General features: G+C 40.8%; 1 protein-coding gene across 4 annotated transcripts in view; it reads left to right on the top strand.

The window, feature by feature from the left end:
- Positions 1-13,941, top strand: part of CPVL (carboxypeptidase vitellogenic like) — a 124,741-nt gene extending 110,800 nt beyond the window's left edge. For 3 of the 4 annotated variants that reach the window (XM_035020814.1, XM_035020816.1, XM_035020817.1), the window contains one exon: positions 13,688-13,792. In XM_035020814.1, the coding sequence (XP_034876705.1) occupies positions 13,688-13,792 (105 nt within the window). Of the gene's footprint in view, positions 1-13,687 lie in introns of all 4 variants that reach the window. The other variant, XM_035020815.1, reaches the window with a different exon arrangement.
- The last annotated feature ends 7,296 nt before the right edge of the window (positions 13,942-21,237 follow it).

Genomic DNA, 21,237 nt, shown 5'->3' with positions numbered 1-21,237 from the left:
GACAGAGAACATGTTAAATTTTTTCAAAGATTCATTTTTGTGAGTTTGGCAGCATCAGTGGGTGGCTTTTCTTTTTTTAAATTAAAAAATGAATAATAGTCAAAAGGTATGTATAATACTTGTGTGAGATAAAACAAATAATGATAAATGAGCACCTTTGTACTTATCAGCCAGTTTAAGAAATGCAGCATTACCAAGAACTTGCCCTCCCAGATCCCACCCCTTTCTCTCATTGCCCCTGGAGGTGAACCACTGAACTGGATTTTGTTTCTATCATCCTTTAAAGTCCTTTTTTTTTTTTTTAATTAATAGTTTTACAGATATACATCTCGATAAATAATATTTTACTTTTCATGTTTAATTTTATATAAAAGGAATTATTCTGTATGTATTTTGTAATTACATGCTTTTGCTATTCAGCAGTGTTGAGATTTCAGCCATGCTGATAGGTTCAATTGTGCTTTGTTTCCTTTTTCACTGCCACATAGTATCCCACTGCATGATTATATCACTCATCCATTCCACTGCTGCTGGACATGTGGGTTGTTGGCAGTGTTTTGCTACCGCAAATATTGCTTTTGTGAACATTCTTGCCCTCCTTGTGCCTGTGTGCAAGAGTTTGTCCAAGAATAATGCCTAGAAGTGGGACTGATGCATTCACAGGGTTTGAGCATCTTCAACTTCATCAGATAATGCCAAACTGTTTTCCAAAGTGATTAGAATCTTGCCAGTAATGCAGAAGAGAACTGATTATTTCACTCCCTCACCAACTCTAGGACTTGTCCCTAGTCATCTTCCCCGTGGGCTTGTGAAATTGAAGGGGGGCTTAATGTCCTTTCCCATGTCTGCCATTCATGATTTGTCTTCTTTCTCTCTTGCCGTCCTTCCTATCTTCTCTGGCTAGCATCAAATGGAAAGACTGTAGCCTCCACACACAGTGAAAAAGTTGGAGTGGACATGTCATGTCCAAGTCTTAGCACTGCTTTGGCTAAGTAGATGCATTTGTCTTTCCGGATGTCCTGTGCTGAGGTTGGCTACCAAGATATCCAGCTTCGGGGCACCTGGGTGGCTCAGTTGGTTAAGTGTCTGCCTTTGGCTCAGGTCATGATCCCAGGCTCCTGGGATCAAGCCCCACGTTGGGATCCCTGCTCAGTGGGGAGTCTGCTTCTCCCTCTCCTTCTGTCCCTTCCCCCTGCTCGTGCTCTCTCTGTCTCTCTTTCTCTCTCAAAATAAATCAATTTTTTAAATCTTTAAAAATATATACCCAACTTAAAAAAATAAGAAATTCAGTCCTTCAGCACCTTTTCACTTCAACTCACCAACAGCGGCTCAGTATAAAGAAGTAACTACTAAAATAGATTTCAATTTATGCCTTGGATTGTAGGCAAGCCCTAGACCATCAGGAGGAGAATCTGAATCTTTCCCCAACACAACACAAGTACGCTCAACTTCCATCACTTTCCCACCAAAACAGCAAGGAAGTGAAGTTATTTAGCCAGTTGCTTTGCTGTGTGTCTTACCAAAAAATTAAGAAGAATAGTAATTGGTAAATATTACTCACCCAGTTCCTTAGCTAGCGTTTCTCACATCTGCTTTATAAATCCTTCTCAGTGGCCTGATTTTATTCATTTCCTAGTGCTTGACACAGAAACCACAAAGAACTACTTAAAGTGAAAAGCACTGATTTTATATAAAGCAATAAGAAAAAACATACAGCATTTTGAGGACATTTTTAAAAAGAGGCTCCCCTACTTTATACATTCTAAAATGGAACTGTTTTTGCTTTCATGATGTTTTAAGAAAAGGCACAGATATTAGAGGATGCTATTCAAGAACACTCTGTGTTTTAAGTTGTTGTGGTTTAAACTTTTTCCTTTGACAATAGCTGGTCTTAACAAGTCCCCTTACTCTCCAATCTACTCTTCTCTCCGTGCTTTTGCCAAAACACAAGTCTGATCATGTGTTCCCTTGTTCAAACACTCTAACTGACTCCCCGCTACCTGCAGAATAAAGTCTGAACTCTCTCCATAGAGTAGTAAAGAGGTTAGGTCTGGCTTCTGCTTTCTTACCCAATCTGAATTCTCACCCTAGCTCCTTCTCCATTAGAATCCTAAAAATCAAAACAAAACACCTTATAATTCCCCAAACCCGCCTTGCTGTTTTGTCAGCCAATAATGGCCCATGGGATTCCTCCTTTCCTTACAAGGTCCTTTGTGCTCTAGCTGTCCAGAAAACCCCTATTTACCTTTCAGGGATTAAGATGACCTCTAAGGGGGTACCTGGCTGGCTGAGTCAGTAGAGTATGCCATTGTTGATCTCGAGGTCCTGAGTTCAAGCCCCATGTTGGGTGTAGAGTTTACTTATAAACAAACAAACAAACCTCTAGGAAGCCCTTCTTCTCCCAGAATACCTCCTTCTCTGCATCTCTATGTGCATCTCTTAGTGCATGTACCACACTGGGGTTTCTCTTTCGTTTAACTCTTTAATTGCTTTCTTCCCCTGCTTGACACTGAGCTCCTTGAAGACAGGAACAACATATCATTTATCTCTGTAGCAAACCCCTTAGCACAGTTCCCAGCACGCAGTGAATATCTGGTGAGTGAAAATCAAATTGGCCCCTACCTCATACCCACACCCATCGTGTGTGTGTGTGTGTTTTAAAACCAGCACCTGGGTGGCTCAGTGGGTTAAGTGGCCGACTCTTGGTTTCAGCTCAGGTCCTGATCTTAGGGATCAAGCCCCACCTCAGGCTTCCTGCTCAGCAGGGAGTCTGCTTGTCCCTTTCCTTCTGCTCCTCCCCCGCCTCTCTGAAATAAATAAATAAATAAATTTTATTTATTTATTTAACAAAACAGACTGCAGTTCTCAAGGAGTGCTGTGGTTGCTCACCAATCATACATACCAAAGTGTCTTCTAGGAAACAGACTAGGCCTGCTAAAATAATGAATTGTTCAAAGAATTCCCTTCAAACGAAAGGATGCATTGTTCATGTCAGCTGAAGATGATTTCCTTTCTGTGTTACACAGGAGAAGAAAGGAGAAATATTCTGGGAAATAAATTTATGGGAGGAGTTGTAGAAGTTTCATTATCTCAGGGGCTGACCAGAATGTCCCCTCCTTTAAAAAAATTGAATTTTTGGCATTTGGGGTTTTTTTTTTCTCCTTTAAAAAAAAAAACCACACAGCTTGCTTCCTGAAAACAAAGGAAATAATAAACAATGGCAACTCCCAATTTTACTCTGATTATTTGCCAAGAGTCCTCTTAGTTCATATGGTTCTATTTCATTAGAGACGGCTGATTAGCATAAAAAGAATGCTTCTAAATTAAGCTACCCAAATATGCACTTAGTTAATACTCAGGGAGCTAATTTATTGTATTATTTAAAATATAAATTGGATAGCAAATCTATTTACTGAGGTATAACAGCTAGGCAATGATGCATAATTTTCTCTTAGCTGTGGTTTTTAATAATCTATTGAAATTTAACAGAGAACCATTTCATTATGGGAAGTGAATAAATACTAAGACTAACATTTAAAGTATTATCCACACATGGAGAATAGGTTTTAAAAATTAATGATATTTGAGGAACAAAGAGGGAATTGGGGGTTGCTTTTTAAACAGTAGCATTTTGTTGTTTTAATTTGCAGTGTAACTAGATTCACAAAATTGCTTGTGGAAATGTTAAACAGAGCACCAAAATAAACAAGGTGGAGGGTAGAGTGAAGCAGAGAAAGGGGCAGTGTGAAGAAACAAAATAAAGTTGTCAAGATACTGCCCCATTGTCAACTAGACCACGGGTACTATTTTTGCCCCGGACAGTCTTTGGCTTGGTAGTGAAAACTGTGTGCCTTGTTTTATTTCAACCAATGGCATCATAAAAATGTTGTGCCCGTTGGCATGTCCTGTGTCCTCAATTCCAGGAACCTGGGGACATTTTCAAGTCTGGGGTCCCCTTACGCTGTGGGTCTGGAACACAGTTCAATCTAGATACCCTCTCTGATTAATAGGTGTCCCACACAGACCAGCTTTGGAATGTCACAGGGGCTCTGAAACAAACAGAAACATCCATGAATGCAGTGGTGTGGTCTTGAAACTATTACTGCCAATTATACTAGAATTCTGTGGGGGTATGCAGGAATGGAAGCAGGCAGCAGGACCTTCTCATCTTTCTGCAGATATTTGAAACCTGGCCCATCTGATTTCCTGAGCCAAGATTTCAGAGAAGTTTTGGACCTTACAATTTACTGATCTGAATAGATGTTTCTTTGATTTATTTTGGGAGAGAGAAAGAATGCTCTAATGTTTCGTCTTTCCCCAGGAGAGCCAAAATGTCAGAGAACCAGGGGTGGGAAGGTAAACGGGCTGATCTATAGTGTTTGCCAAGTTCCATGGTGTAAATATTCCTGCCGTGGCTGATTTCAAGCTACCAACATGACACCACCGAGTGTGAAGTTGGGCAGCAATGTACACAATCGGCTGTCCTGGCTGGAGCCATCCCCCACTGCTGTTTGCAGGAGGTAAAACTTGAGCAGGTTGTCTGGCTCTTGTTTCTCTGTTCCCCACAGGACAATGGGTCGGGCTCTAGGTCCTCGCAACACTCCCAGCAGAGAGCATTTGCTGCTGTAACCCCTGCCCTCTCCTCCCAGTGAAAACTACAGACATAAATCATAAAGCTAGATACTGAGTAAGAGTAATTAATGAACTGGATTTTGCTTTTTATCCTCTTGTGGATTTCAAATATAAAGCTGGGAGGAAGTAAAGTTTTGATTACTTTTCAACTGCTTCAAATCCTGGGTTGCAAAGTGGGTTCTTAAAAGGGTGAAAAAGACAGAACAGCTTTTTGCCATTCTGCTAAGACAAGTAAGGTCTTGCTTGCCTGACATTTCTGTATGGAGAGACAAGGGTGTTTGGCATTGCGAGTGGTAAAGGGGATGGAGGGAAAGAGTGGGATGGATCATGGTGTTGGCAGGTTTAAGGGATAAAATTAGACAGTTAAGTCAAGCAGATTGACAGAAGTTTGAACTCATATTCAATCTGCTTTCTTACTTTAATTGGGACCTTTCCCATGAGAAGGAAGAATTCATAGCATGGAAATAAAAAAAGCCTGGAAGAGAAATAGTCTCCCTCCCTAACAATATATATTCTTCCCTCTGAAAAAGTGTAGTACTATCTCATATTTATTGGTATTGTAGCTTCTGATCTTTCTCCACTCTTAAAGGGAAAAAATATTCCTTTGACAATAAAAAATGAGAGAATAGAATGATGACTATTGCTTGAGTGCTTAGTATATGTCTATAACAGCACGTGGTGCAAGCTTATTATGTATTTGTGAATTGAGTGCCATGTAATGGTTAATATGCCTTATCTCTTTGAATCCATACAGAAAGTTAAATATTCTTAGAGTGACAAACCATTCTAGATCACCTGGCACTTTTTTAGCATTAGCACTGAAAATCCTATGTTCCCAGGAATCCCTCAGCCCAAGGCAAACTGGGACAACTGGTCACCCTAATTCTTACCTTGATGAGAAAATAGAAGCAGTTAAGTCCCTGTGCCAAAGTCACAGAGCTGGACTCAAAACCAGACCTGCTGAATCCTGAGTTCATGCTTTTGACCACCATGCCGAATCACTTCCCACTACTGTGCTTTTAGGTTTCCACTGGTGATAATGATCGAGGGAAGAGACAGTCATTCATACCAACCTTGCTGAAATTAACATAGAGATTCTTGGAGTTAATTTAGAGAAAATTTCCATGACTTTTTTCTTTTTTTTAATCAGAGACATTCATAGCACATTGAAACCTCTAGCTGATTTGGTGAGATGAGGCTGAGATTTGATTGAAGGGTCTTCACCTCTCAGGCATTCATTTTGTACCTCTCTAAAAAGACAGGGTATATTGAACACCAGATTTCTTCTAACTTAAAAGTTCCCTGATTGTCAGAAGTCTGTTTTTCACGTTGCACAGAAATGTCTGTGCCATTTATTCTCATCCTTCTATTTCATCGTTTCTTTTGGAGACATAATATCTTTTCTTAAAGCCACTATGAGCTTGTTGATGATACATTGTTTTATTATCTATTGTTTAATTTTATTCTTTATTAATTTTAATTCTAGTATAGTTAACATACAGTGTTATATTAGTTTCAGGTGTACAATATAGTGATTCAACAATTCTGTACACTACTCAGTGCTCATCATGATAAGTATGCTCTTTAATCCTCATCACCTATGTCACCCACCCACCCCCCACCTCCCCTCAGGTAATCACCAGTTTGTTCTCTATAGTTAAGAGTCTGCTTCTTGGTTTGTCTCTCTCTTTCTCTTTTTTGTTCCCTTGAAAATATCTTTATGGAGTCATTTATGTGGGAATCCTAGATGACAGCTACTTTCTTTTAGAATTCGAAGGATGCAGAGGCACCTGGGTGACTTAGTCATTTGAGCATCCAACTCTTGGTTTCAGCTCAGGTCATGATCTCTGGGCTATGAGATCAAGCCCCACGTTGGGCTCCACATTCAGCATGGAGTCTGCTTGAGATTCTCTCCCTCTACCCCTCCCTCTGCGCACGCTCTCTCTCTCACTAATAAATGAATAAGTAAAATCTTAAAAAAAAAAAAATGCAAAAGATACAATTCCACTGTCTTCTAGCTTCCATTGTTTCTGTTAACTAGTCAGCTTTCTTGCTGCTTTGAAATTATTGAAAGTGCAGTTTCTTTTTCTGACAACTTTTAAGATCTTCTTTCTGTCTTTGGTGTTAGCAGTATACCATTATGTGCCCAGATGTGGTTAGTTTTCTCTGGGTTTTTCCAGTTTAGGTCCATAGAGTGTCTCAAAGCTGTAGCTTGATGACTTCAATTGATTTGGGGGAGTTTCTTACTCACAATCTCTGTATTTTACTATGTCTTTTGCACTGTGCCTGCCTTCTCTTCTTATTCTAGGACTCCAGTTAAACATAGTTAAATAGTTTGTCATCCCATGGCTTTTTTTCTCTTTTCTGTGTTTTCCATAACTTCTTGAATAATTAGTTCATAGTTATTTTAAAATCTATACCTGATAACTCCAATATCTGGATCCCTGTGGTCTCTTTCTGCCCTCTGCTTTTTCCCTTGGTTTGTAGTCATTTGATCTTATCTTTTGGCATGCCTACTACATCTTATTGAATGCTGGACAAAAATGTATGAAAAATGATGTTATCTTCCTCCAAAAAGGCTTTGATTTTTTTCTGAAAGGCAGTTAACATAGGGGCAGATCAACTGGCTTCAGTCAGGGGCTGACATGGTGATTTGGTTCTGGATTTCAGGTTTGGGGAGGGCCAACCTGCTTCTGGTTTTCACTACTTCTAAGACCTTGTCTCTTGTGGGTCTAAGAGAAAGCCTGTGGTATTTACCAGAGCCATGCCTCCTTGACAAGCCTGCGATTCCAAATTTTATCTTTGGTTTCTTTTGGGTTTTCTTTTGTTTTTATTTTTTGGTCTCCCAAGCACCCTAAGCTCCGCTTACCTGTTCATCCTTTAATCTGTCGATTTTTGCTTGGCTTCTTGCCAAGAGAAGCTTTGGTGAATTTCTCAAAGAGAAAAGCAGCACAAAATGTTTGGTTCACTTCTCTGTGATTCTCTTTTCTCCATAGTTTCGGCCTCTCAAGTCCTGGTTGCTTTCTGATACTTTCAAACAGCATTCTTTTTTAAATTCAGCTTTTAGTGTTCTTGTGGGGTGGGGTTGGTTTGACACATGCTCTTGCTTCAAAGTCAAAGGTGGAAATCCTAAATTATGATATTATTGCAACTGATTAAGATGGTATATCTAGAAAGCCCTTAGGGAACTGTCAGCACCAAAGCTATGTATTGGTAACTCTAGGGATGTGTCCCACTATGATGGCTACATTTTGGTCAGCTAGAGCACCTTTCCCCCTCCTGTTCAGTAATGCTTTGCTACACTAGAAGTGTATACTGGTAACTCGCAAGTTTTCCCTGAGTGTTTTGGGAGAAGCTCTCAACCTTGTTCTCTAGTTTGGTTTTTGGCGGGGGAGATGGAGGTGTTGTTGAATTTTTTTAAGTGGGTTGCCCCATTCTTTTTTAGGAGGTGGCTGCTAACAAGCTTTGGCTTATTTTTTTATTCTCATTCCCAACTGCCTTTTGTTTTTTTCGTATATTCTTTATTTGAGTGCATATTTATTCCATTTCTACTCATGGTTAGTGTCTGAAAGCAAAAAGATTTTGTAAATATGAAATAAGATAAAAAATAATAAAATAACTTTAGTGTAAATCAGAAACCATAATAAGTAAGATTCTTTCCCTGTGTCTGCATCATCCTGTAGTGAATAACAAGAACTATAAACTTATCCCATATTGCCCACCTCCCAAACCTGCCTCTTTTCTTCTTTCTCAGTTAATAGCACCACCTCTTGCAAAACTGCCTGTGTCAGAAGCCTGAAATGGAGTCCCAAAAGTTCATTTTTGCTTTTGTTTCTCTTGCCTTTGGAGATGTGTCTTGAAAGAAGTTGCTGTGGCCAATGTCAAAGAGGTTACTGCCTATGTTCTCCTCTAGGATTTTGATGGATTCCTGTCTCACATTGAGGTCTTTCATTCATTTTGAGTTTATCTTTGTGTATGGTGTAAGAGAATGGTTGAGTTTCATTCTTCTGTATATAGGTGTCCAATTTTCCCAGCACCATTTATTGAAGAGGCTGTCTTTTTTCCATTGCATATTTTTTCCTGCTTTGTTGAAGATTAGTTGACCATATTGTTGAAGGTCCATATCTGGGCTCTCTATTCTGTTCCATTGATCTATGTGTCTGTTTTTGTGCCAGTACCATGCTGTCTTGGCGATCACAGCTTTGTAATATAGCTGGAAATCAGGCAACGTGATGCCCTCAGCTTTGTTTTTCTTTTTCAACATTTCCTTGGCGATTCAGGGTCTTTTCTGGTTCCATACAAATTTTAGGATTGTTTGTTCCAGCACTTTGAAAAATGCCGTTGGTATTTTGATCGGGATGGCATTGAAAGTATAGATTGCTCTGGTAGCATAGACATTTTAACAATGTTTATTCTTCCGATCCATGAGCATGGAATGTTTTTCTATCTTTTTGTGTCTTCTTCAATTTCTTTCATAAGTGTTCTGTAGTTTCTGGAGTATAGATCCTTTACCTCTTTGGTTAGGTTTATTCCGAGGTATCTTATGGTTTTTGGTGCTATTGTAAATGGAATCAATTCCCTAATTTATCTTTCTACAGTTACATTGTTAGTGTACAGGAAAGCAACTGATTTCTGTGCACTGATTTTGTATCCTGCCACATTACTGAATTGCTGTATGAGTTCTAGTAATTTGGGGGTGGAGTCTTTTGGGTTTTCCACATAAAGTATCATGTCATCTGCAAAGAGAGAGAGTTTGACTTCTTCTTTGCCAATTTGAATATCTTTTATTTCTTTTTGTTGTCTGATTACTGTTCCTCAAAAAGTTAAAAATAGAGGTAGCCTATGGCCCAGCAACTGCACTACTGGGTATTTACCCCAAAGATACAAATGTAGTGAAAAGAAGGGCCACATGCACCCCAGTGTTCATAGCAGCAATGTCCACAATAGCCAAACTGTGGAAGGAGCCAAGATGCCCTTCAACAAACGAATGGATAAAGAAGATGTGGTCCATATATACAGTGGAATATTACTCAACCATCAGAAAGGATCAATACCCAACATTTGCATCAACATGGATAGAACTGGAGGAGATTATGCTAAGTGACAGAGAAAGTCCAGACATCTGCTCCTGCAAGACCCCCACCAAGTCTCCCCCACAGAGCTGCACCCACACTCCCAGTGTGAATTTCCCTGTCTATCTTACCACCTCTAACAGCACAACTGGGAGACCTTTGCTGCCAGGTCCATGTTTCCGGTTCCAGGGAGGATTGTATCTTTTTCTAAAAAAATAAAGTGGAATGAAGCTTTAAAGTGTTTGCATAACCCTTTTAAAATTCATGACACATCTGTTGACCCCCCAGAACATCTGGAATACATGAGTTTAGAGGTTTGAGCTCTCATGTGGAAACACCCAACATATACAGTTTCTGATGATGAGACCATTTCTATCCAGGGAGCCTTGGATGAATCTTGTCACATTTAAATACGAAATCACAGCCCTGTCACATTTTGTTACACACCTCTAAAAACCATGGAGTGGTTTGTGACCTTGATTTGTGAGTGGTGAGCAGCTTGGCGATAAACAACAGATTGGTTTTTTGTTTTTTTTCCGGCACTCATAAATTTATTTGAGGTTAACATCGGTAAAATGCTGTCAGTATGCTAGGGAACATACTTTAGAATTTTGTGGTGTGTGAAAAAGACTTTGTTCCCAAATGAGCTTTTCTTTCCAATCTTAATGACACCGTTCATGATGACATTTGGTCATTACATATGGCAGCTCAGAAATGGACTGGGGGTCAGGCAGGTTACTGAGAAGAATTGTAATACCCAACCTTATCACCTCTTGTTCACCACTTATCACGGTCATAGAATGTGTATGTGTGTGTGTGTGTGTGTGTAAATACCAGGAAAGTAGATGATCAGGAGAAATACACTAACGTGAGGCCATGAGTAGGTGTTAAACAAATTTCTGTTTGTATTCTCCCTTGATACAAATAGAGAATTACCTGGTTTGTCACAGAATGGAAAAGGTTCTTACAAACAACGGTTTTCAAAGAGTAGTCTTTGGACCAACAGCATCAGCATCACCTTAGAATTGTTAGAAATGCAAATTATCAGGCCCTGCCCTGGACCTTCAGTGCTGGAAAGTCTAGGGGTGCGGCCCAGCAGTCTGTTCTAAGGAGCTCAGGTGTTATGATGCACATTCTAGTCTGAGAACCTCTGTTTTAAACAGCTCCCTGAAACCAAGATTTCTTTTTTTTTTTTTTTAAGATTTCATTTATTTATTTGACAGAGAGTGAGCACAACAAGGCAGAGGAGCAGGCAGAGGGAGAAGGAGAAGCAGGTTCCCACTGAGCAGGGACCCCGACACGGGGCTTGATCTCAGGGTGCTGGAATCATGACCTGAGCCAAGGCAGACCAACTGAGCCACCCAGGTGCCCCCCAAGATTTCTTAATGCTAACATAGGAACACAGTGTTTTAGGGTAGTTTGATACAAGCATTTTGATCCTGGGTTTTGAGTAGAGATAACTGTTGAAAGAATAATGACAATGGTTAATATTTATTGAGTACCATCCAGGTGCTATGCTAAGTGTTCCGTGTACATCATTCCACTAATTGATTGCTCCCGTAATTCCCAACTATCCCAAGAGGTAATACTTTTTTCTCTGTTGTACAGTGAAGGAAACTGAGGCTCAGAGCAGGTAAGTTATTTGCCCAGGGTCACACAGCTTGCTGTGCCTCGAGTCATGCTCCTGCCCTCCTGAGTCCAGGCCCAGGCCATAAAGCACTATGTTACCCCCCATTAGCTGCAGCTCTGGCCCAGGAGACAGGATGACCATTAGCTCTTGGATTCAGCTTACTGCTGCTCTGGACCATTGCTGCCAGGTTCATTTCCAGTGGAGGCAGCAGCTGAGTTTTGTCATGAACATGACTTCCTTAAGTGTCCTTAGCTGAGCTGAAGTTGCATAGAATCACTCATCAGATTCCTGCCAGAGCTGGAGATTTGGATGAGAACCTACAGGAAGAGAATTCTAGCCTGGGACTGTGGGGGCAACAAAAGTTTTTATAGAGTCACATGCAGGGGCTCATGTCACACATAGGTTGACTTCCAGTCCGTGACAAAGTGAGACACATTGGGTTTCCAGACACAAGCTTGTACGCAAATAGCAGACGGGCTCCTCTGTCATTTAGTTCAATCTGAACTAAAACTTTCCATTCATGTAGAACATCCATTTCTCTAAGGCACAAATGGCCATTGATGGGTGTGCCATCCAGCAGGTGTTTCCAATTGCGTGGGAGGGTTAAGTCCAATTTCACATCTGTAATGGTGGTCTACTTCCCTTACTTGCCTCAGAGGGCTGCTGAGAGCCAGGTGAAATGTCCTATGACTAAGCTATAAAGTTTGGTTCAAATGTAAAGAATTATTATACAAATACTAGGATTTGAATAAAAACACTGGTGTGTGCATCGAAAGCCAGGTGCCAGCTCATTCTCTCGGTTATAATTGGGTGACTTGGACAAGCCTCCTAATAACTCCATATCACTCAGTCACCGAGGTTGCTAGTGCTCTCTGCAGTTAGTTGTGCAGTGCACAACTTGTGTAGCTGTGAGCTGCAAAGCAAAATTCATCTAATCCTCATGATCCCACTTACTGCATAGCAAGGTCATAAGACGCTGGGTGTTGGGGGTAGATTATTAATATATTAAATGCACTATGTAAATATATGTGTAGTTTTCTTCTGTCTCAATTCCTTTCTGATTGAGGCAGGTAAAACAAGCTATGAAGGGCCTTGTCAAAGGGGCCTTTACTTGCTGATTGTGATTTAGCAGCTAGAACTTACTGAATGTGATCCCTTTCCTGCCTGTGTTCGCTCCCTTCATCTACTACTAACTCCTGCCCATTTTCCACATATGCCATAGGACGTGGCAGACCACACCGCTCTCTCCTGCAGGGGGCCTGCCAACACTGTGTCGGTTCTTTCCCTTTCGGTGTTGAATCACGAAGGCCTCCCCTTGCCCTCTACTTGGGACGTCTGCTGAAAGCAGAGGCTTTCCGAATACAGAGATGAGTCCCCCCGACCCTGCCCTTGCTTTTATTTTTTTTCTTTTTTATCAGTATGGCACCAAGCACAAGGGTCTGAACTCACCTTAACTCTAGGTGTTTCAGAATGCTGTATGTATCTTGTTAGGTGACCCAGGTATCCGCTACTATACAAACCTCAGCGAGTCTGCACTTTAACAGAACTACATTTCATTGTGTGTTAATTTGACATAAAATCTGGGGGAAGTCGACTGATAACCATATTTGACTTCGAAATGTATCAAAAAGATAGGATGGATTAATAGTTGGATAGTGTGAGAAAATGAGTAAAGTGGGTGTTAATGAGAGAATCTAAGCGGTAAGTCTATGAAATTCTTTCAGATTTGCTCTATGTTTGAATTTTTTTCCAGAATAAAATGTTAGGAAAAAAGAAAGTTCTAATTCTGTGCTACTCAAAAAAATGGCCTTTTAAAAATTTCAGGTGTCAAGGATTTCTCATGTTTGTCGTTTTAATTTTTTGGAGAATCAAAATATCCCCTGTATTAATGGCCAAGACTAATATGGCAGGTAGAGCTCAGTATGAAGGCCACGTGGCTCAGCAGACTGAAGGGGGAGGTGGGTGGATTCCTTCACCCAGCTGGGGTGGCAGAGAGGGCCCCAGGATAGGTCTTCACACCTTAGGGGCTTCACCAGGGACGAATAACACAGCACGGACTAGCAGACAGCTCACTCCCAAAAGGAAAAAGACAATTTTCAAGTTTCCATAAATGTGAAAGATAAACACATCTTTTTGTTAAATTAAACAACCACACAAGTGTAAACCTTTCCTACCTTAAAGTACCTATAATTAAAGCTATCAAAACTTAGACAATCAGCATATCCAAAGGCATGGATTGATATAGAATATGTTCTGTATTTCATGGAAGCTTTAAGAATACTTCAATCTGAACTAAAACTTTCCATTCATGTAGAACATCCATTTCTCTAAACTTATCTTTTTCTTCTCTAAGGTAATTGTTCGAGGTGGAGGACACATTTTACCCTATGACCAGCCTCTGAGATCTTTTGACATGATTAATCGATTCATTTTTGAGAGAGGATGGGATCCTTATTGACGGATAAGCTGCTTTCCTAAAAGAAAGAACATCGAGGGGTTTTAATCTTTGAGAAGAAAATTTCCAAAATGGAAACTGTCCTATAAATAAGAAAATTATCTTTTTATATCTTTAAAATGTTTCCCATCAATAAAAATTTATCCTTGAAACAAGGAAGGTTCTGTTTTGGGGGAGAGGGTTCATTACAAAATTAACTTTAAGAAAATGCTACTCATGAGTAAGAATGACCTCTTCTAACTTAACGGATGGGAAGAATGGATTCTGAGACGCTGTTTCAGATACAAGGGGATATATGGAAGGTTGAGGCCCTGAATGGGAATTTTTAATTCCTTCTAAGAGTAAGTGCAGTAAGTGGATAAAGTTGTAAGAGCATCCTGTTCTGTAAATAACAGAAGAGTCTGTCTCATAGTATGCATATGAAAGTGTTTGGTAAGTACATTGGGTAAGAGCATCTAATTATCACTACAGAGGAATGGGTGCAGTCATAATAGTGGTGGGCAAGACTTTGGAATGTGGAGAATCTTAGCAAGAAAGGTAGCTTGGAATTCTTTGAAATAGAAATCTTATATATAAAAGTAATAATGTACCAATTGGTGATACGCAGAGGTTCTTACTCAAAGAACACACTGAATCTTTGTCTTGTCTTTCTTTGTTTTTTGCTTTTTGGTTTTGCAGTGTGTTGGCTCATTTCAAGTGTACACGTTTATCAAACAGCCTGCAGGCTGCATTAGTTATGAGCCATTTTAAATTCTGTACTTCTTTAAGCCAAATAAGGAAGAAACTGATTTTGTATAATTGTTGAAAATTTGAGACAATCTGGCATCAAAATACATATATTTATAAATATGCATACATTAGTAATTTTCCAACTAAAATACCCCCGTTTTGGCACATCTCTCCTGTTTATGCAACATGTGCTCTCACCTCTGAAATTCCCCAGCATGTTTGGCTTTTTCAACATCATTTCTCCCTCATTTTACCCATTTATGAATTGGCTCACTGGAGAACTAAATTTGAAAAGTCAAAGCCTGTTCTTGCTGCAAATATTTTGGGTTCTTTTAATTTCTCATTTTGTGCCTGATTTCATTCAGGTTTGTGATCTCCCTTTGTGGTTTTTTTTTTTTTTTAAATAGATATCTCTCACTGTGCCCCTATACTACCAGACATAAAATCAAACATTCTGATCAAAAACAGATTTTAATTATCACAGAGAATAAGCTAGGGGGAATGTGTGAAGAGTTTTGCATATAGCCCCACCTGCCATTTAAACTGTTGCATTTGGTCCCAAAAATATGCAGTGGAAAGGGCACCACCTGTGGCTGGGAGAGCAGGAGTTTAGTGCCATGTGTGTGCCCTGGACATTTTGGGGTAAGTCACTTCACTGTCCTAGCTTCCCAAAGTCTCAAAGAAGACAGAGACTCCTGAGGTTCTTTCAGTTCACGTATTATTGTACTAGTATCTATTTCACAAGGGTACCATGAGATATTATAGTCCATCTTCATTAGATTCCATATTTGTATCACCTATTCACTAAAATTTATTTGTAACCCCAAAATCAATACTTGCTCACTTGTGTGGTCCTTTGCGAACATGGGCAGAGTGATGAAAAAATGTGAGTTGCCCAATGTGCACATTCTCAGCCACGGTCAAACAGGTGTTCTTTTTGTAGTCTATTTAGTGCCACATTTTTCTGCATTTTTGTGCTTTTTATTGGTACTTTTTTTATTTAAAAGGGCTCCTGAACAGTGCTGAACTACTGTCTGGAGTTCCTCAGTGCAAGAGGGCTGTGGTGTGCCTTATGGAGAAAGTACATTTGTTAGATAGTCTTCATTCAAGCACAAGTTATAGTGCTGTTGGCCATGAATTCAATATTAATAAAGCAACAACATATATTTTATAAGGTTTCTTTAAACAGAAACACACATGGGGTGCTTGGGTGGCTCAGTCAGTTAAGCATCTGACTCTTGGTTTTCGCTCAGGTCATGATCTCAGGGTTGTGGATCAAGCCCTGCGTTGGGCTCTGCGCTCGGCAAGGAGTCTGCTTGGGATTCTCTCTCTCCCTCTCCCTCTGCCCCTCCCCCACTCATGCTCCCTCTCTCTTTAAAATAAATAAAATCCTTAAACAGAAACACACATAAAACAAAGTTATGTACTAACCGGTTGACAAAAATGTTGTGACCAGAGGCTAGTAGGAACCACATCCTATATTTCCCCTAGGAGCAATGGTTCAGAATTCACCAATTCAGTATTTGGGGAGATGTTATAGAAGAGAACTAGAATGGGGGCGCCTGGGTGGCTCAGTTGGTTAAGCGACTGCCTTCAGCTCAGGTCATGATCCCGGAGTCCCAGGATCGAGTCCCGCATCGGGCTCCCTGCTCAGCAGGGAGTCTGCTTCTCCCTCTGACCCTCCCCCCTCTCATGTACTCACTCTCTCTCATTCTCTCTCTCTCAAATAAATAAATAAAATCTTTAAAAAAAAAAAAAGAAGAGAATTAGAATGAACAAAGAGAACCGACTGTATTTATGAAACAGAGTAGGGACCCACACAAAATAATAGCCCAATAAACAGAAGTTGTAGATGCCGTCATGTTTATCATCTTGCTGCCCCAGGCATAGGACAGTCCCAGGGACAACCTGCCAAGTCTTCCCAGAGCAACCCTAGCCAACTCCCCTGAGGGTATAGTCCTGTGGAGACTAAATCTGGCTGGTATTTTACTTTAAAAGGGAGGGAAGAGTATTTCAGAGACTAAAGGAAAACAAGTTTTTGAATTCACTTGGAGAAGAGTCCTTGTGTAGAGAATCTTCATGTGGGGTACACACACCTTCCATGGGACACTCAAGACAATCCGTTAAGATGCCACCTCTTGATCCGAACATGAGACAGTCTGATGTCTCACATGGCTGCCATCACCATGAGCAACGTACACACAGAGAGGGAGATGCAGAGAGGAGAGGGGAGGGACCTTCTCCTGGTTCTGGGTCTTGCCTATTGCCAGTTGCAACTTCCATGCTTATAGGATACCATCAGATGGGATTAATTTCATAAAAACAAAGCCTTCAAATTGTAGGATCTTTATAGCGCTTTGCCTTGCAATGGGGAATGGCAGATCAGCCTCAGGTACCTCGCTGGTCATCTCATGGCAGTGTATTTAAAGGAGCTGCAGAACCTGGGAACGAGTCGTGCATTCTTTCTTTGACAAAAGGACAAGTGTTTGCAGAGGAGCTGTCATTTTCCGTCATGGCAAGTGGATATTTTTAGTATGGCATCTAGCACATACTGTTTTTAAAAGTAAATACACACAAAAATACATACATACATACACAAAGAGTAAACCCACAATCTGTCCTTTCAAGGTTGAAGTAGCACTCTAACAGTGAAAAAGTCATTTCTCTTCAAAAGAAACTCAACCTATGGCAAGAACATTTTGAAAACAGGTGTTTAGAAATGTTTCCATTTACTTTGTTGCACATGACGAAGAACAAAAACCTTAAATCAAGGAAAATTTCAACAAATGTCTTTGTGCAAAAGATAGGATTGAAAAATGAGTGTGGGGAGTTAATAAAGCTCATCGAATGAGGCCTTTCTTCCATTTGGATCTATGTATCTCCATCTGTAAAGTGTCTGCTTCAGCTCTGATGGACTTTGAAGCCAAGCGTCGAAGTGAAGTGAACATATAACCAGAACTTGAATTGCTATATCACAAAAGGGTGACCCAAGATTTTTCAAATATGACAAAGCATATGCAACACATTGATCCTGTTAAAAATATCAACAGTAATATTTTAGGGAGCAAAAATACTTTGTATTACTAAAAATCAAATACAGTTTTTAAAAATTTAGTATGTAAAATTTCATCTTTATCATTTTAAAATTTCTATTTTGATGACTTTTATAATGTAAATGTTATTAGCACAGTAGTGGTGTGATTATACTCTATAAATGAATGAATAATTATATTTTTTTGATATGCCTCCAGCAGTTTTTAAATGACGGCGTGATACATAAAGATTGGAAGAGCACTGTTTGAGAGGACAGGAAAAGTCCACATTTGACAGTGGCCTTACAGTATGTACCGATTTGGTTAAGTTAAAAACGCAAGGCATGTGATTCAAAAGTCTTAACACAATTCACAGCGCTCACCATAGCACATACCCTCCCCAATGTCTATCACAGACCTGTACCTCTGAAACAAATAATACATTATAGGTTAAAAAAAAGAAGAAGAAGAAGATAGCAGGAAGGGAAAAATGAAGGGGGGGACATCGGAGGGGTAGACGAACCATGAGAGACTGTGGACTCTGAGAAACAAACTGAGGGTTCTAGAGGGGAGGGGAGTGGGAGGATGGGTTGGCCTGGTGATGGGTATTAAGGAGGGCATGTACTGCATGGAGCACTGGGTGTTATACGCAAACAATCATGAAACACTACATCAAAAACTAATGATGTATGGTGATTAACATAACATAAAAAAAAAATTTAAAAAAGCAAGGCATGCGAGGTGCCGGGGGTGGGGGGGTGGGGGGGCACTCGGTTAAGTCACCAACTCTTCATTTCAGCTCAGATGGTGATCTCTTGTCCTGATCTCAGGCCCAGCAGGGAGTCTGCTAAAGACTCTCTCTCCCTCTCCTTCCACCCTCCCCCGCCCAACTCACACTCTAAAAATAAATAAATCTTTTTTAAAAATAAAAATAAATAAATCTTTTTTAAAAAGTACGGCATAGAACAATACAGCACGCTTTCATTTATAAGAAAGGAAGGAAGGGAAATTAAATAAATAAAAGAAGGAGGAAGGGAGGGAGAGAAGCACAGAAATTTTGTAAAGGGTAAGTGCCTCTGGAAAGATAAATAAGAAACTAATAGCAGTAGGGGAGGAAGGACTGGGTGTTATTGGTGGGTGTGAGGAAGACTTAGGATTTTTATGTTTTTTGTTTTATATTTATGTTTTAAGTTTTATGCTTATGTTACATATATATGCACACATTATATATATAAATATAAATACATATAAATATATATATAACATACAGTACATATGTGTGTGTATATATATATAAGTGGCCCCAGAATCTCAGGGAAAGAACTGCCCCTTGGGTCATTTTGCCATAGAGGCAGAGTCCTGAAATAGGTCCCGATGGACTAAATCTGCTCAGCGAAATCCCAGAAGGAGTGTTCAGGTTTCCTGGGCAGCCTGACAGTGGAGTGATGAAGGTGCCAGAAATTCGTGAAAAGGAGGGGTTGGAGGAGGTAAAAGAGGGAGACTGGCCGCATGCTGGCTGTGACCAGAGAAAGCCAGAATTCTGCAGGACCCGGAATTAGGAACAAAGTCAGCCACTGCCTTCCCCAGCCGCACTGTGTAGAGAAAGCAGGGCTGCAGGGCAAGGGAGGCGTGCTGAATGCTCCGCCGGGAGCAGGGAGTGAGATCATTTGACCTTTGGGTTGCAACTGTCAGGACGCAGAAAAGCACTTCTGTTGCAATGGGCTTGTCTATTGGGAGGCCCATGTGGTAGGTCTGCAACGCCCAGCCTTGACCCCTGAGTTGTTCCCACATGACAAAACAGGGGTCTGTTTGAGCTGTCTATACCTAATTCTGTGAAATCAGAGGTAATAATAACAGCTATCCTTTCTAAGCCCCTAAAATGCACCAGAGGTTCACCAAGACATCACCAGGGAAATGGTTTTCCCATTCCACAGATGAGGTCGTGCAACTCATCGATACAGCAAGATTGGCTGAGTCTCCACAGCCACTGGCAGGCCAGTCCAGATGCAAAGCCGGGTGTCTCTCCTTCAACTCCATCCTCTCTCCACTCAAGAGACATACTGCCTCCTGATCCCCAACTTCTTTCTCAACTGATGATATGACAGATAAGTGTCAGTGACCCACTTGGGGTCAGGAAGTGTGTATCCTCATTAAAAATGTGCTTTAGGGGCACCTGGGTGGCTCAGTCTTTAAGCATCTGCCTTCAGCTCAGGTCATGATCTCAGGGTCCTGGAATCGAGCCCCGCATAGTCGGGCTCCCTGCTCAGCGGGGAGCTTCTCCCTCTCCCTCTGCTGCTCCCCCTGCTTCTGCTTCCTCACTCTCTCTCTGACTCTGTCAAGTAAATAAAATCTTTCAAAAATAATAATAAAAATGCAATTTATTCTGAAAGTTGTGTAAACAAAATTCCTGGAAATATTTTGATGCATTATCTGCTGCACCCAAGAGGAACTAACGTAAACTTAAAGTATGACTCTTTGAAAAGTACTGAGAGCTGTCATTTAATTATTTATTTATGTGCAGTTCTTCAATCGTCTTTTCCCATGCCACCAAAAACAGGATAGATAGAAGGCCAGACACCCAAGGACAGATCCTGTGACAAACTGCTTGACTTGAGCCCCAATTTATTTTAGGAAGTCCAACGTCCTCTTCCTTTCTACTGGTGAATGACAAGACCCCCACTCTTACTGCGGATGATACAGGGGCCGTGTCTGTCTTCGTGCCATTGGAACTGCTGGTTCTAAAGCTCAGAAACCACTTCTCGCTGAGCTCAGCTTCAAGGACAACTGGGGGAGGCCCGTTCCATGCCACCATCACCCAGGAAGTGTGCAGCCCGGGACGAAACACAGCGACCCGCACAGATGTGTGTCGTGTTCTTGCATACTGTAAGGGTTCTTGTGATGAGAATTCTGAAGATTTAAAAAACATTCAGAAAACAAACCTGAAAGGGATTGATTTTGTGGCCCCTAAGACAACAAGCCTGGAATTGAAAGCAGGCCGTTGTGTCGTATATCCGCTCAACCCCAAGAAAAAACATCTGTTCAATCATTTTCAAGGGATTTTTGGCAACTTCGGGAGCGTGACGTGGCGCTGTCTGCACTCCCCTGGGCCCTGTGCAATCAAGGAGGACAGACCAGGCCTGTGGTTGCTGTTCAAATGGGTTTACCAGGAAAATTCACTGTGTCTAGCCAGATCTTTGGGGCAAATATTTTCTTTTTCTTAAATCTTTAATTTTCAAATTGTTCATTGCAAAAATTAAGTTAGAGCCTCCTCTCCCCAGTCCTACTCAGTACCTTGAACTCAGTACCACCAAGGCTGCACCCAATGGGGGGAGATAATTACACCCCCCCCAAAAAAAACCCAGGGTATTGTTACTGGAAGAATGGGGGTCTGGGGGCTGGGCAGCCAAGAGCCAAAAAAATGTCCACCATATGCAGAAGTCAAAGCTCAGTAGAAAGATTAAAGCCAGCCTCCACATTTTGACATGCAGTGAGAATACATGCTGGTAATTGTCCTAATATCCCAATGAATATTTGTAATCAAAACTTACACACACATCTAGTAACTTTTACTGATACTTTATATTTTCTTATGTGAATCAAAGGGGGAAAGGGAAATAGGAGGCTGAGAGAACCAAGGACAGGGGAGGAGGGGTGTTGTCTGAAGAGACTAGGAAAACACTGATACCC

This window comes from Mirounga leonina, unplaced genomic scaffold, assembly GCF_011800145.1.
Source record: "Mirounga leonina isolate KUSES-001 unplaced genomic scaffold, KU_Mleo_1.0 Mir_174, whole genome shotgun sequence".
In the NCBI taxonomy this organism is placed as follows: Eukaryota; Metazoa; Chordata; class Mammalia; order Carnivora; family Phocidae; genus Mirounga; species Mirounga leonina.
This window is presented reverse-complemented; position numbering and strand designations above follow the sequence as displayed.